Here is a 12,716-nt window from a genome sequence, read left to right as displayed (position 1 = left end):
ATTAATTGCCAGTGTCTTCCTGGCCAAAAAGCAAAAGAATTGTTAAGTGTCTTCATGATCCAATATTGGATATCAAAGAAAAGAGAGCAGAGATGACGGCAACAAACCAAAGTTCGAATTCCTGAAAGATATGCTCAAATTTAATATCCTACCATGACCAAATATAACTATGAACTATAGGAAGATAACTATGAACAATAACTAAAAAAAAAGAGAGAGATTAGGGTGGAGATGATGGCTAGGCATGACAACACATTTGTCACTAGTGCCCACCTCACTGTCATCTTGCCTTCTGCATCGGAGCTAGGTTCTAGGTACCGTCGCACATGGTCGGTCATGGATGGCTTAAAAAAAAAAAAAGAAAAGAAAAGAAAAAAAAAAACCTAATCAAAAGGACTCGGATCACCTCAGGTGTATTACAAAGCTTCAATGGGAATGGCATCAGGATTCTCATTCTTCAGAATGAAACCAAACCTGAACAGAATTTATGGATCACACCAAATGTTCTTGATTTGCATATTTATTTGTTCTGAATCCTCTTTTATTTTTACCTTTACACGAGGGTAAAAAGAACTTCCAAACAAACAATGAAGCAAATAAGAAAAAATTGCTATGCTCCTCTTTCTAGTAAGAGATTATATGCTTATAACATGCAAGGAGCACGTCAATTATATCATACATGATGTTCTATAATAAAATGAAAGGCTATTATGGCCATATCCTCACACTGCTCCAAAATCATAGCGCAAATTACAGAGAAAAATAATGGTATGAATCTACATAGAGAGAAGGAGAAATCAAGAAATAATAAAATGACACCACCTAACTTTCAATTTTACAAAGGCAGAATAGAGAGGGGAGTTGGTAACAGGATTTCCATTATCTCCAAACTAGGATATGGAATTGCATATGCATCTCTGGAAAGAGAAGTCTTGATTTTCTATACCCTGAAATTCAGAGAAAATTATTTACACTCTCTTTTCTCAGTCTGTCTCTCTTTTTCACCCCTTGAAACGAACGACAATGCAGGAAATGTCGTCTTTGCTTTCTCGCTTCAACGCCTCGGCCACGAGCTGTTTTGCTGCCTTTTGTGGATCCTTAATCTTTCTAGCAATATCAACTGCCTCTTGATTTGCCATAACCTATAGATTGAATGAAAACTAAGTGGGAAAATATGTTTTCTTAAAGAAATAATGGATAGAGAGAAAATTAACATATAAAGACCTTCCATAGGCCATCACTTGCGAGAATCAAAAGCTCAGTATCTGGATAAATCTCAACATGCTGAATGTCGGGGTCAGATCGCAAGTGTGATTTAAGGTTTTTGTCCCCAAAAGCTCGAGAAACTGCAAGTTGGCCATTCACTCTTGCAACATCTCCTAAAGTAGCATCAACATATCAATAAATTATTAGAAAATATAAAACTCTCAATCAAGGAGTCATTTGAATAAGGGCATAGATAATAACACCTTCCTTGGATGCTAATATTTTCAAAGGAAAATATTTTTGGATGCTGAAAGAGGGAGAAACTCAAACTGTACTGGTCTAGAAGCAATGTCTGGAAACCAGTTTGATACTTCCCAAACAGACACCAGGTACACCAGGTAACAGAAAACTACTAATTTGTAAGCATCAAAATTTAAGCAGATAATGATAGGTTAGCCATGATTATTTTGAGAATATATGTGCTATTGATATGGAATCCATTGAAATACTCAGTATTATTTATGTCAAAAGGTCTGCAGTTCCTATCCAACAGTGAACAGAACTGGGAAGATGCAGAAACAGCGCTTATGAAAAGAGAAAAACAAAAACAAGAAAAGATATTCTTTATCATTTGAGGGATTCGACGCTCTCATAAGCCAAATGATTTTTCTGGCTACCTTTTCTCACTACCTCCCAGAATGCTTCCTCTTTCTCCCTTTACTACCTATGTACCCTGTGGCAAGATAGCTAAGCATGGGAAACCTCATCACTCCTCTCACGGATGCCCCCCTCTTCTGTTTTCTTTTCTGTCTTTCTTTCATACACTCTATTAGAGCACGGCTCAATGAGCATGGATCCATCAACATCCAGCTGAACAAGTGCCACATGTTCCTCAAGGTGGAAATTCGAAGTCAGAGCTGGGACCTCCTTTTACATCAAACCTTGTTCTTGTTTCACCAAAGGACTGAAACAACCATATTCCAACCTATAATAAAAGCCAGTAACAGCAGCATGGACCAAGAACATTCCAAACTCACTTGCAATATAGGAAATCTCTCCATATGTTGGACACCAATCATCATCACTATCATCCCAAGTTACTTGTTCATCATAGCCATGAAATCGCAACTTCAAAATGCAAGAGGAGCTTCCAAAAGTTTCATCAGAATCTTTAGTTCCAGTTGCAAGTCAATTATCTACCTGGCCAAAATAAGAGGGACACCATCCAATTGTTCTGCACTACGATCACCTAGAGTTGCTGCTCCAATAACATAATGGTTATTCAGTTGTTTATAGGTAATAAGTATCATTGACTGCGAGCAACTGAAAACAGTATATGGTCATCCCCTACCAAATTCCTTGTCCTGGAAAAAGTTTAAAAGATTCCAATGTCTGGCAGAAAAAACTATAAATTTCTATTGATGGCAAACACCCAATACAAAATAATTTCATCTTCTGCCTTAGTATTTCCTTCATTTAAAACTTACCAAGTTTTCAAGGAAGACAGGTGTTTGCTCCTAGGTTCTAGTCCTACAAACAGTGATTTATGTAAATCTAAGCCAGGGACAAGATATAACTTCTCATGGTTATCTAATTGCTCATCATCTTCTACTTCAGCCAAGTCATACCATCCACCGAGTCCAAGTTGACTGCCATGGCGTGCCTATATCACACAGCTTGACCATGACTTGGAGCATATACAAGTACCCAGGCACATGGACTGTATTCCGTGAATGAAAGCAATTGAGTACCTCTCTGATTCTGAGTGTAACCATTCCCAGTGAAATTCACTTGTGCCCAGAACTGGGATCATCAATTGCTAAAGCACCATATTTGTCTCATCTTTCAATCTTTTTGGGGTGGAAGCTCTGATTTTAGCCTCTCAAATTAACAAATCAGCCTGTGCCACTAAGCATTTTTAAAATGGTCTCAAAAATGCACAGCTGCAATTTAAGAGATTTTCAGTTCTCTTTTGCTTGATTGGGGTTGAATGAATTCATCTTAAGATTATCCCACATTCATTGCCTCATGCAGTTGAGTTTCTAACAGAATCTTCCTCACAGAAGCAATTGGGTTGGCCCACCTAAGCTCATTCAAAAACTCAAACAATACATGCTTGTTCAAAATATCCAAAGCTTTTAAGTTTCCAAATATATGGGTTTAACCCCATTATAAATCCCTTTCTTGCCACCTATGTCTTCCCAACCATGGGAATCTCTAGGATTACCTCCCCCATAGCCTGGGCAGTATTTTTGTTCTTACCTTCTGAAAACCTATGTTTTGTTTAAAATGTGCTCTTCATCAACACTACCTGAAGTTTTCTTCATATTCTTGGAAGTTATTCCCACCGTGCTGACAAGTACATAGTTAGGTGTCATTAAAAATGTTGAGATATAAAAATGCATGGAATGAACGTTTGCCACTTCTTCTTCTTCATTTTTTTTTTTTTTTGCATTGCAAGTTGATGACGTTATGAGTGGTGCATCTTTCATCATAGCAATAATCACCATATTCCTTCCTAGGTTTGGCATCAGAGGTAGGGGTAGGTGTAAGACGAAACAACACCCACAACAGTCTATGATTTTGACCAGGTTCAACTTGTAACTTGTCAATTGACTGAAAAAGGTGGGCAACATAGTCAGCCATTGATTAAGAGGTAGTATACCAATAATATCAAATCTCCCACACCACCATAAAGTAGGTTTGATGGGCATTGGCGGATGGGAAATCCTCCCCAAAAAGTCAACTATAGAAATAGGAGAACTAACCCCCTTAGGTACTCCACAAAACATCCCATGATACCGAATATGAGATTAGGCATCCCATACTACTTAAATCTTCATCAACAAACCACCTTTGGAGAGCCAGCATCCTAGTGGCTACACTCTGACACTTTCTCAACTTTAAGATTGCTCAAAACCATGCCCAGGTAGCCCTTTGCATAGTCGCTAACTACCAATTCTATTCCAATTAATGGGCACACAAGTAGCATAAGAAAACCCCTTACAAAAGCTAGTTATTGAAAAGGGAGAATCATCCCAACTAAATATGCCATAGAGCATCTCATATTACTAAACATAGAACTAGACATCTCATATTTCCGTAGTCTCTGTCAGAACAACATTAGAAGCATAAGTAATTTAAACAGGAATTACACGTAGGAACCAGATGGAAGTCTACTATTGAGTTCTAAGATGTCATCCAATCTTGAAAACCAAAATTTTCACACTAAGTGGACTCTATTAATCATTGATTTAATTCAAGTTCAGGTTTCTTAAAGTACATGTCTCTCAATATATGCGTATCAAACATTTAAGTAGCAAACATTTAAACCCTAAACACATACCAGCGATACCCTTCCCAAACACAAAAGTTAAAAGACATCTCAAAATATGAAATGATATATCCTGCATCAAACATTTAAGTAGCATGTGATAGGCCACAAAGTTTATTAAAGAACCTGGCAAGTTTGAGACAAAGCCACCTCTGTCCTCAATACTGTCCCGCTCAGTGTTAGGCTCATGATCAGTACTCATCTGTATGGCTGACCCTCCCCTTGACATAACTGCTCGTGAATCTCCAACATTAGCTATCCATAGCTTCTGATTATTTAAAAGAATTGCAGTCACTGCAGTTGAACCACCCCGCCCCAAATCAGCACTGTGGGATAGAATTGCCTGATCTGTTGTCTCATAGGCTTTGACAATTGACCTGTTTGGATCATTCCAGAAGTCCTCCTGGAATAATAAATAAAAGTTTGAGAGTGCGGTTTCCCAAACTACACAATTCAGAACTTGCACAATTTTCAGAACTGGAAAGACATTATACAGATTGCTTCAAGATATTGAGTTAAAATGGAGTATTATCATGTGATGAATGGCAAAATACATACATACATACATATATATATATATGACAAGTCAGGAAACATACATACATACATACATATATATATGACAAGTCAGGAAACAAAAATATCTTCTAACAATTTCTGGAACTTGGAAATTGCATTGTGACTGTAGAATCCAGACCCAAACAAGGTGTGCTTCACAAAAAATCTGCTAAATAAAGCTTTATTTAAGTGTGTGCTTTTGTAAGCTATCCATTTGGCATAATGTCCAACATACAACAGAAAGGATAATATATCTTTTTCCTTGTGAATAATCCATAATATCTTCAATTTGATTCAATTACTCACATCCTTTAATATATTAGAAAACAGATGCTTTTGTAGATAGGCTGGTACACTGTCTCCCAAGTGCCCATCATATATAGCAAAAAGCCCAATCTCATGCCCTCTGAACTGGACAAACTTTGCTACATGATAATCCTCCATCGGGTGGTTTGCTTTCCCTTTTACAAGGCAAAAGCCATACTTGACTGGGCACTGATGGCTTCTGCCCTTACCAGAGCTACATGAAGAACGCCCCCCAAGCACCTAATGATATTGAAGTTTCATAAATTAACAATAGATGTGTCAGCCTAGCACAATATATTTGGACTATATACATTAAAGAGGGGGAAAAATAGAAAATAGTGTTTGATGACCAAAAGAAACATATGACTTGACTTCAACAAAAAGGAGTTGCACACAAGAAGATTCCAATATACCACAATCAGAAAAAGAATGGGCAAACAGATTCGTTACTCAAAAATGCCATGTCATACAAAAAGTATCATTGAATTAATGCCAGAGACACTGCAATGAAGTGCCATCAACACCACCCAAACTGTATCTATCAGTGCCAACAACAATAATAAACCAAATGTTATCAAGTGGAAGAAATTAAAATCAGAAAGGCAGAATGATACCCACTAGCTAAACATTTGAAGGTCAACAAGTAAATGAATTAGACAATTTCGGCATGACTATTAAACGAATAAGCCATTTCAAGCAGAATAATCAGATCATGGCTGACTGCTGAAAATAATGCCAGTTCAAATTCCAGCATAATCAACAAAGAAGCTAGTACTGTTTATTTGAAGGAAAAGTAGCCATCTTCAATGGTTTCTCAACCCACCCACAACCCCCCAAGGACCAAAAAAAAAACTCTGTTAATGCAATTAGTGACTTGGTATAACAGTTCTGGGAACCATTTTCAGGCAGCCAAAGAAAAAATAACCCAGAAATAGTCATCTTGATAAAGCACACTCTGAACCCCCAATTCTGAAACCTATATCATGGGCATGAGTTAATTTATAATTTGAGCCCACAAATCATGTCGGTCACAATTGCCACTCATTTAAAGTTTAACTGATTGGCCATAATTACATATATGTTTGATATTGTTTTCGCAATCCTGACCGATCCATATGACCTCTAAAACTTAGCGCATATATAAAATAACTCCAAATAAAACTAGATCATATGCCATAAACCCCTTTCTAAAACCCATTGAAATTTTCAGACCATTAATTATATTTTCATAGTTTTGATTACTTCAAAAATTAAGTTTCTTTTCCAGTTCGTGGTTTTAAATCATAGATTTGATATTAAAAAAAAAAAAAAGGAGGCAAAGATAATAGGAACCAGATAAACTCACCTTAGAGACAGAGTTAAAACAACAAAGATTATCCATAAAAGTCAGCGCCAACTCACTTTCTCCGTCTCAGTCAACATCTAACACCTCTGCTTGCACAAAATTGGGGGAGGAAAAACTTTGATGTCAGAAAACAGATAAAATTCTGATAATTCCAAGAACTGCAAAACCAGCACAAGAATTGTGGTAATAAAAGAACTAGTAATTCTATCAGCACAGAAAGCCCAGAAATCTTTACTCACGCGTACAAAAGTCGCCGAATTTCCCAATAGAAAGAGGGGAAATATCTACAAAGGAATTGGGCAGCCGATTGGACTAACAGGAAGAGATAATTTGCAACAGACACCGAAAATTCAGACAAGAATAGGAAAAAGCATCGTTTAGAATTGTTGAAAGTTCGTAATGAGAGCGAGAAGGTGAGAGGATACCCTTATTGACTTGGCAGTTCAATCGAGGGTGTGTTTTATTGGAGTCCGAGTCACTGTTTGGTTCGAGAATTACTGCTATAAGATGAAGAATTGGTTGTACTTGTTCAAACTTGGTCTCAAGGTAGAAACGAAAGCTAATTGCATTGATTGGCTTTCGCCTCCGAAGACTGAGGGACCCTACTCAACAAAAGTCACCCCACATAGCCATTCTCTTACGGGAAACTCTGTCTCTTCGCCATCATTTCCATCAACTTCACTCCAAAGGATTCCCAATTTTACAGTATTTACCAAACCCAAAAAAAAAAAAAAAAACTATTTTTGTTTGGTTGATGGATATACTCTCATGTTTTTATTTAAAATTTGTATAAAAAAAATTCTTTTATTTAATTTGACTATATATTATATAAAAAAATAATTCAATTAGTTGAACGGAATGTCTCAATAATGACTTAATATTATAATGTAAAAATAAAATGTATTTCTCCATCTCTCATAAATAATATCTTGTTCAGGTGTCAAGTCACCTCCTCAATGTTTAATGTTTTTTTCAAGGAATGTAAAACCGGACCGGTCATTGAACCGGTCATGGCACTAGGTCACAGATTAGTCGTTTAATTAGGGTTGAACCGGGGGTTGAACCGGTGGCAAACCGGTCATGATTAAAATAATACAATTTAAATAAAAAGACATTAATTATAAAAATATTCAACTAAATCCAACCACTCAAAAGTCTAACAGTAATAAAATACAACATTTTAAATATTTATCATTACAATTACAACTCTTCAATCTCAAAAGTCTAGAGAAGAGATGGAGATAGAGTTGGAGAAGAGACGGAAATTGAGTTGGAAAAAAAGACGAAGAGTCAGAGACTAAACTGGAGAAGAGATGAAGATAGCAGAGACAGAGATAGAGCTGGAGAAGAGACAGAGATAGAGTTGGAGCCTGAAGAAGAGACGGAGACTAAGTTAGAGAAGAGACACTGATTAGGTTAGGGGGAGAGAGTAGAGACACAGATGAAAGGCCGAACTAAATGCTGTCTGAAAATCTGAACTGGACTTAGCGTGCTCTACCTCTAATTTTTTATTTTTTTGACTTTAGTTTCACTTTTTTTTTATTATCTTATTTCTGAATTCAGCACTCTAAAAAATAAAAAATGAAAAAAAATTCTCAAAAAAAATAACCCGGTTAACCCAGTCAACCCACCGGGTTATACCGGGTGAACCCGGGTTAACCGGGTTACACTGGTTCATTTCCTCACCGGTTTAGGAGTAAACTCAGACCGGATAAGGGATCAGGTCACCGGTTTTCGGGTTGACCCGGCTGGTCCGATGTGGGTTTCAATACCATGGCTTTTTCCATTACACCGTGTGTTAAAAAAAACAGAGAGATTCATTAAAGTAAATATCTATCATTAATTAAGAGCAGATATAAAAAAAAATTTTGTCACAAATTTAATTAGCTTAACTAATTTTATTGAAAATTAATTACCTAATATTTAAAACTGAAAGAAGTGATTAGGTGAAAAGTATTGGTTATTAATTTTCTTAACAATAAAATTTAAATGAGTTGCATTCCTCAGGCTTACTTGAAAACACTAATTTCATAAAATGTCATGTAACTAGTGCTATGTATAAAATATTCCAAAGTCAAAAAAAGATTTACATATAATCTACCATTAAGGTCTCAGGTTGGTAACAAGATTTGTTCTAATAATTGATTATTAGTTAAATTCTTATCAATTAAATGGGTCTTTTATTGGTAGAAAAGTATTGATAATTGTATAAATATTTTTTATTATTCATATGTATTTTTTTTATTAGAGGCAATCTTTTTTTGAAGAAAAGTCGAGCACTAAATGTGGGTATCTTTTTCAGTAAAAATTTAAACCTTGATTAGTTATATTATAAGAAATTGGCCTTTTTGCTAGACTCCATTGATTTTATTGTATAAATATTAGAATAAAGGAATTAAACCTTTTGGAAAAGAAATAAGTTAGAAAATAACAACACTTTACATTAATATTGATTATATAATGCAGAAACAGTTAAATGTAATTACAACCCAAAAAAATAAATCTTTATGTAACTGGTTGTTAATTTGTTATTCCCTCATTAAAAAAATTGAAATATTAAAATTGATATAACAAAAATTGTAATTTTTAAAGGATTTTTTGTCGTTAAAAAGGATAAATAAATTATTAATATATTTATTAAAAATTTATGAAAAGGTGTGGTATTAAATTTCCAGCGAAAACTCATGTGCATAGATTACTTGGAGTGCCCCGGAAAAAGTCTATTGGAGCAAAACAAAGTATTTTGAATAGCATTCAAGTCCAATGAAAAGTCAAGTCAACTGCCATTAAAAAGCACAAACGCGTCGATGTCATTATCAATCAAAAAAAAAATATCTGCCACAATTATCAACATTACTAAAAAATTATTTTTTCTTTATTTTATAAATAAAACCTGAATTGGATTTCATCCGGAAGAGTGGGACTATTTTGAACTGTTTTTAACTTTCTTTTTTATTTTGCACTTATTTTAGTAATAGAATTTTTTATTCAATTTAAAAAATAGTAATATCAACGCATGGTAAATTTTTGAGTGCAAGATATGTTTATTGACGTTATATGGATGAAAGTGTAAATAAAATTGTATTCATTTACTTTAAATGAACAAATAAAGTAAATAAAAAATATACATATAAATAAATAAGAAAATTAAAACCAAATATATTTTAACTTAACAATTTTGAAGTAGAAATAATATTATCAATATTTTTAATGTTTTATATATGTATTCATATACGTATTATTATTTTTATTATTATATGATCAAACTGGTTAAATCATAAAAACCATAACTCACTTATCATTTTAGTTTGTTATCTGGATTTAGTTTAAGTTTCAGAGTCCAAATTTTATAAATGGAAACAATCACGTTAAGATAATTATTTTCAGTTAAAGTGGATAATTTTTAACCATGACCTAATAATATTTTAGTATCTCATATAATCCTAGAAAATTTAAAAAGAAAACCTACAAGCTATATTTTTCATTTGTTGTAAATAATACTTTTTCCCTTCAAAAATATAAGACATTTTTTAGTAAATTTGATGTTAAAAAATATAAGACATTTTTAATCTTTTAAGGTGTAATCATTATCTTTTTTTTTCAAAAGTTCTCCTATTGATGAATGACTTTATATTTATTATATAGTATTAAATAGGGGTAAATGTAAAAAAATAAAATCAATTTAAAAGTAAATAACTACTTTATTAAAAGATGAGATTTAAATATAAATATTTTATATTTTTAAAATGGAGGAAGAATAACTTTAATTTTCTTTTTTAAGCCACATCTTAGTTTTCAAACTTTATGACTTCATGCGATCATGAAAAGTCCATATCTAATAATCATAAATATCAATATTAATAGTAATATAAATACAAAAAAGGAAAAATTTATATGTTTAAGATCTAAGATTATTGTTTTTAATTAATTCAAGATATATAATTTTTTATATATTACTTATCTTATATCAAACTCTTATTATTAATATTTTTAGCATATTAAAATTCACTTATTTTTATTAGATTAGATTAAATTTATTAAAATGAGGGAAAAGCATTTTGAGAGTATCTCTAATTTTCCTCAATTTTTAATTTGAAACGTATGCATTTTTTTTCCTTTTTATTCCACTCTTTAAATTTCAAACGTTAGTTATGTTAGGCCCTGGACATTCAAAAATAGAGGAGGGACTTGCAAAGGGAAACACGCCATTAAGTTTGAAAGTCAAAAATGAGGCTTCAAATGGCTTTGACAATTGGAGACACTGTTATCAGAATCGAATCGAATCAACTAATCTAATTGGTTAAATCAAGAATCAATCATAGATCTAATTCAATTACAACAAAAAATCACTCATTCTGTGAATTAGTCATGAACTGACTGTGAACTGACCAAAACTAATAAAAAACCAATTAAACTGGACATATTTCTTTTTTATTTTTACTTTATATTTCTAAAATATAACTTATACATATATATACTTAATAATCATTATGAAATGAAAAGAATATACGAAATATGTATGAATTATGTATATATATATATATATATATTTTAAAGTTATAAATTATAATATTTTGGATGAAAGTGATGTAATAATATTGATTAATATTATCTTTTTATTGCATATTATTTTATTTGAAATTTAAATATTTATTTTTCTTACTATAAATAATTATTTTTTTACATTAAACATATAATATTTAAAATATACTCCCTCCGGTCCTATTTATAAGTCATTTCTACTAACCTCATCAATACCAATACAATAAAAGTATAAGGAATAAAAGTAAGTAAAATTCCAAACATGCCCCTATATAATAAATCTAAAAAGTAATGTCCTGTTATTTTTTCTCTCTCATGAAGGGTAATTTTGGAAATACCTCTCAAATATCACCTAAAAAGACGCACCATAACTTATAAATGAGACTAAATAGACCTTCTAAAATGGGATTTATAAATAGGACTGGAGAGAGTATCAATTTATTTATAATTGATTAGATTATAATTTTAAATTAATGATTCGATCGGTTTAATAACCGATTCAATTTTCATAAGATGAATTAGGGATCTCTCACAGTGCGGCATGTCCATGTTAGCGGCGCTGGAGAGAAGCATCTACGAGTGTTTAGTCACTTTTAGTTAAGGTTTATCGAAGTTATTAGGAGAGTGAGAAGATATCTTTGAGTTGATTGAAAAGACAGTCATTGGGATCTCCAGCAATTGCAAGAAGCTCATTATTGGAGGGAGAGGTTCTGAATTCTGATGAACGAGAATGCGTTATACTTCTACCATTTCACTGCTTCCTTCCTAGTTTTTAATGTTAAATTTCTTATATTAAATATAATTAAAAATAATATATTTTATTAAAATCATTTAAATCATTTTATTAGATAATTTTTAAATTCATATATTTATAAGTTATTTTTTAATTTTTAAATATAAAACTTCTTTTATATTCTGGTATTCTTTTAATACTTTTTTTCTCTTGTTTTTTATTTTTTTGTTCTTGTCTAAGCTTGTATTTTTTTTAAGTTTAAAAGGTCTTAGATCTATTTAATTTCTTCTTCTTCTCCTTCTCTCTTGCTTTTTTAAATCTCTTATTTTTTTCACATTTCATTTCTTCATTTTTTTTGTACCCGATCGAATGACTTATGATACCATATTAAATTTTTTATATTAAATATACTTAATGATAATATACTTTATTAAAATAACTTAAACCATTTGGATAAATACTTTTTAAGCATATGCATTTATGCTTTATCTTGTAATCTTTAAATATGAGACTTTTTTTATATTCTAACATTCAAGAGGTCCTAGAATACAAGATTTTTCCCCCTTAGCCAACATAATTATCTATTTTAAAAATTAGCAACGAATTTTGGCAAGTTAGAGGCTTAGTGGCAATGTAGAGTTGATAAACTAGATATTAGAAATTGCCGTAAAGACAGGGACTACAACTTACTG

At 32.4% G+C, this 12,716-nt stretch overlaps 1 protein-coding gene across 3 annotated transcripts; it reads right to left on the bottom strand.

The window, feature by feature from the left end:
* Nucleotides 1–621: 621 nt before the first annotated feature.
* LOC129305799 (probable protein phosphatase 2C 9) lies at nt 622–7,368 on the bottom strand. Of its 3 annotated transcripts, none has more exons than XM_054945898.1 (6): nt 6,989–7,368; nt 6,750–6,907; nt 5,405–5,644; nt 4,667–4,943; nt 1,225–1,379; nt 622–1,142 (listed from the first exon to the last, which is right to left on the bottom strand). In XM_054945898.1, the coding sequence occupies exons 2-6, from the start codon at nt 6,783–6,785 to the stop codon at nt 1,002–1,004; spliced, it is 849 nt and encodes a 282-aa protein (XP_054801873.1). In that variant the 5' UTR covers nt 6,786–6,907; nt 6,989–7,368; the 3' UTR covers nt 622–1,001. The 3 variants fall into 3 exon arrangements, with proteins under 3 accessions (XP_054801873.1, XP_054801872.1, XP_054801874.1); XM_054945897.1 differs by having other exon boundaries at nt 6,750–6,835; XM_054945899.1 differs by having other exon boundaries at nt 6,750–6,835; nt 7,175–7,368.
* Nucleotides 7,369–12,716: the final 5,348 nt, after the last annotated feature.

The sequence above is a fragment of the Prosopis cineraria genome, unplaced genomic scaffold (genome assembly GCF_029017545.1).
Source record: "Prosopis cineraria cultivar Desert tree isolate PC_DT_omini unplaced genomic scaffold, ASM2901754v1 PC3, whole genome shotgun sequence".
In the NCBI taxonomy this organism is placed as follows: domain Eukaryota; kingdom Viridiplantae; phylum Streptophyta; class Magnoliopsida; order Fabales; family Fabaceae; genus Prosopis; species Prosopis cineraria.
This window is presented reverse-complemented; position numbering and strand designations above follow the sequence as displayed.

Excerpts from the sequence above, each read along its gene's own strand:
- LOC129305799 (XM_054945898.1), bottom strand. The coding sequence starts at position 6,785 with ATGGATAATCTTTGTTGTTTTAACTCTGTCTCTAAG. Across the intron at positions 5,645-6,749 it reads GTTTTAACTCTGTCTCTAAG|GTGCTTGGGGGGCGTTCTTC; the intron begins GTGAGTTTATCT and ends CAATATCATTAG. Across the intron at positions 4,944-5,404 it reads TTTCTAATATATTAAAGGAT|GAGGACTTCTGGAATGATCC; the intron begins GTGAGTAATTGA and ends TTATTATTCCAG.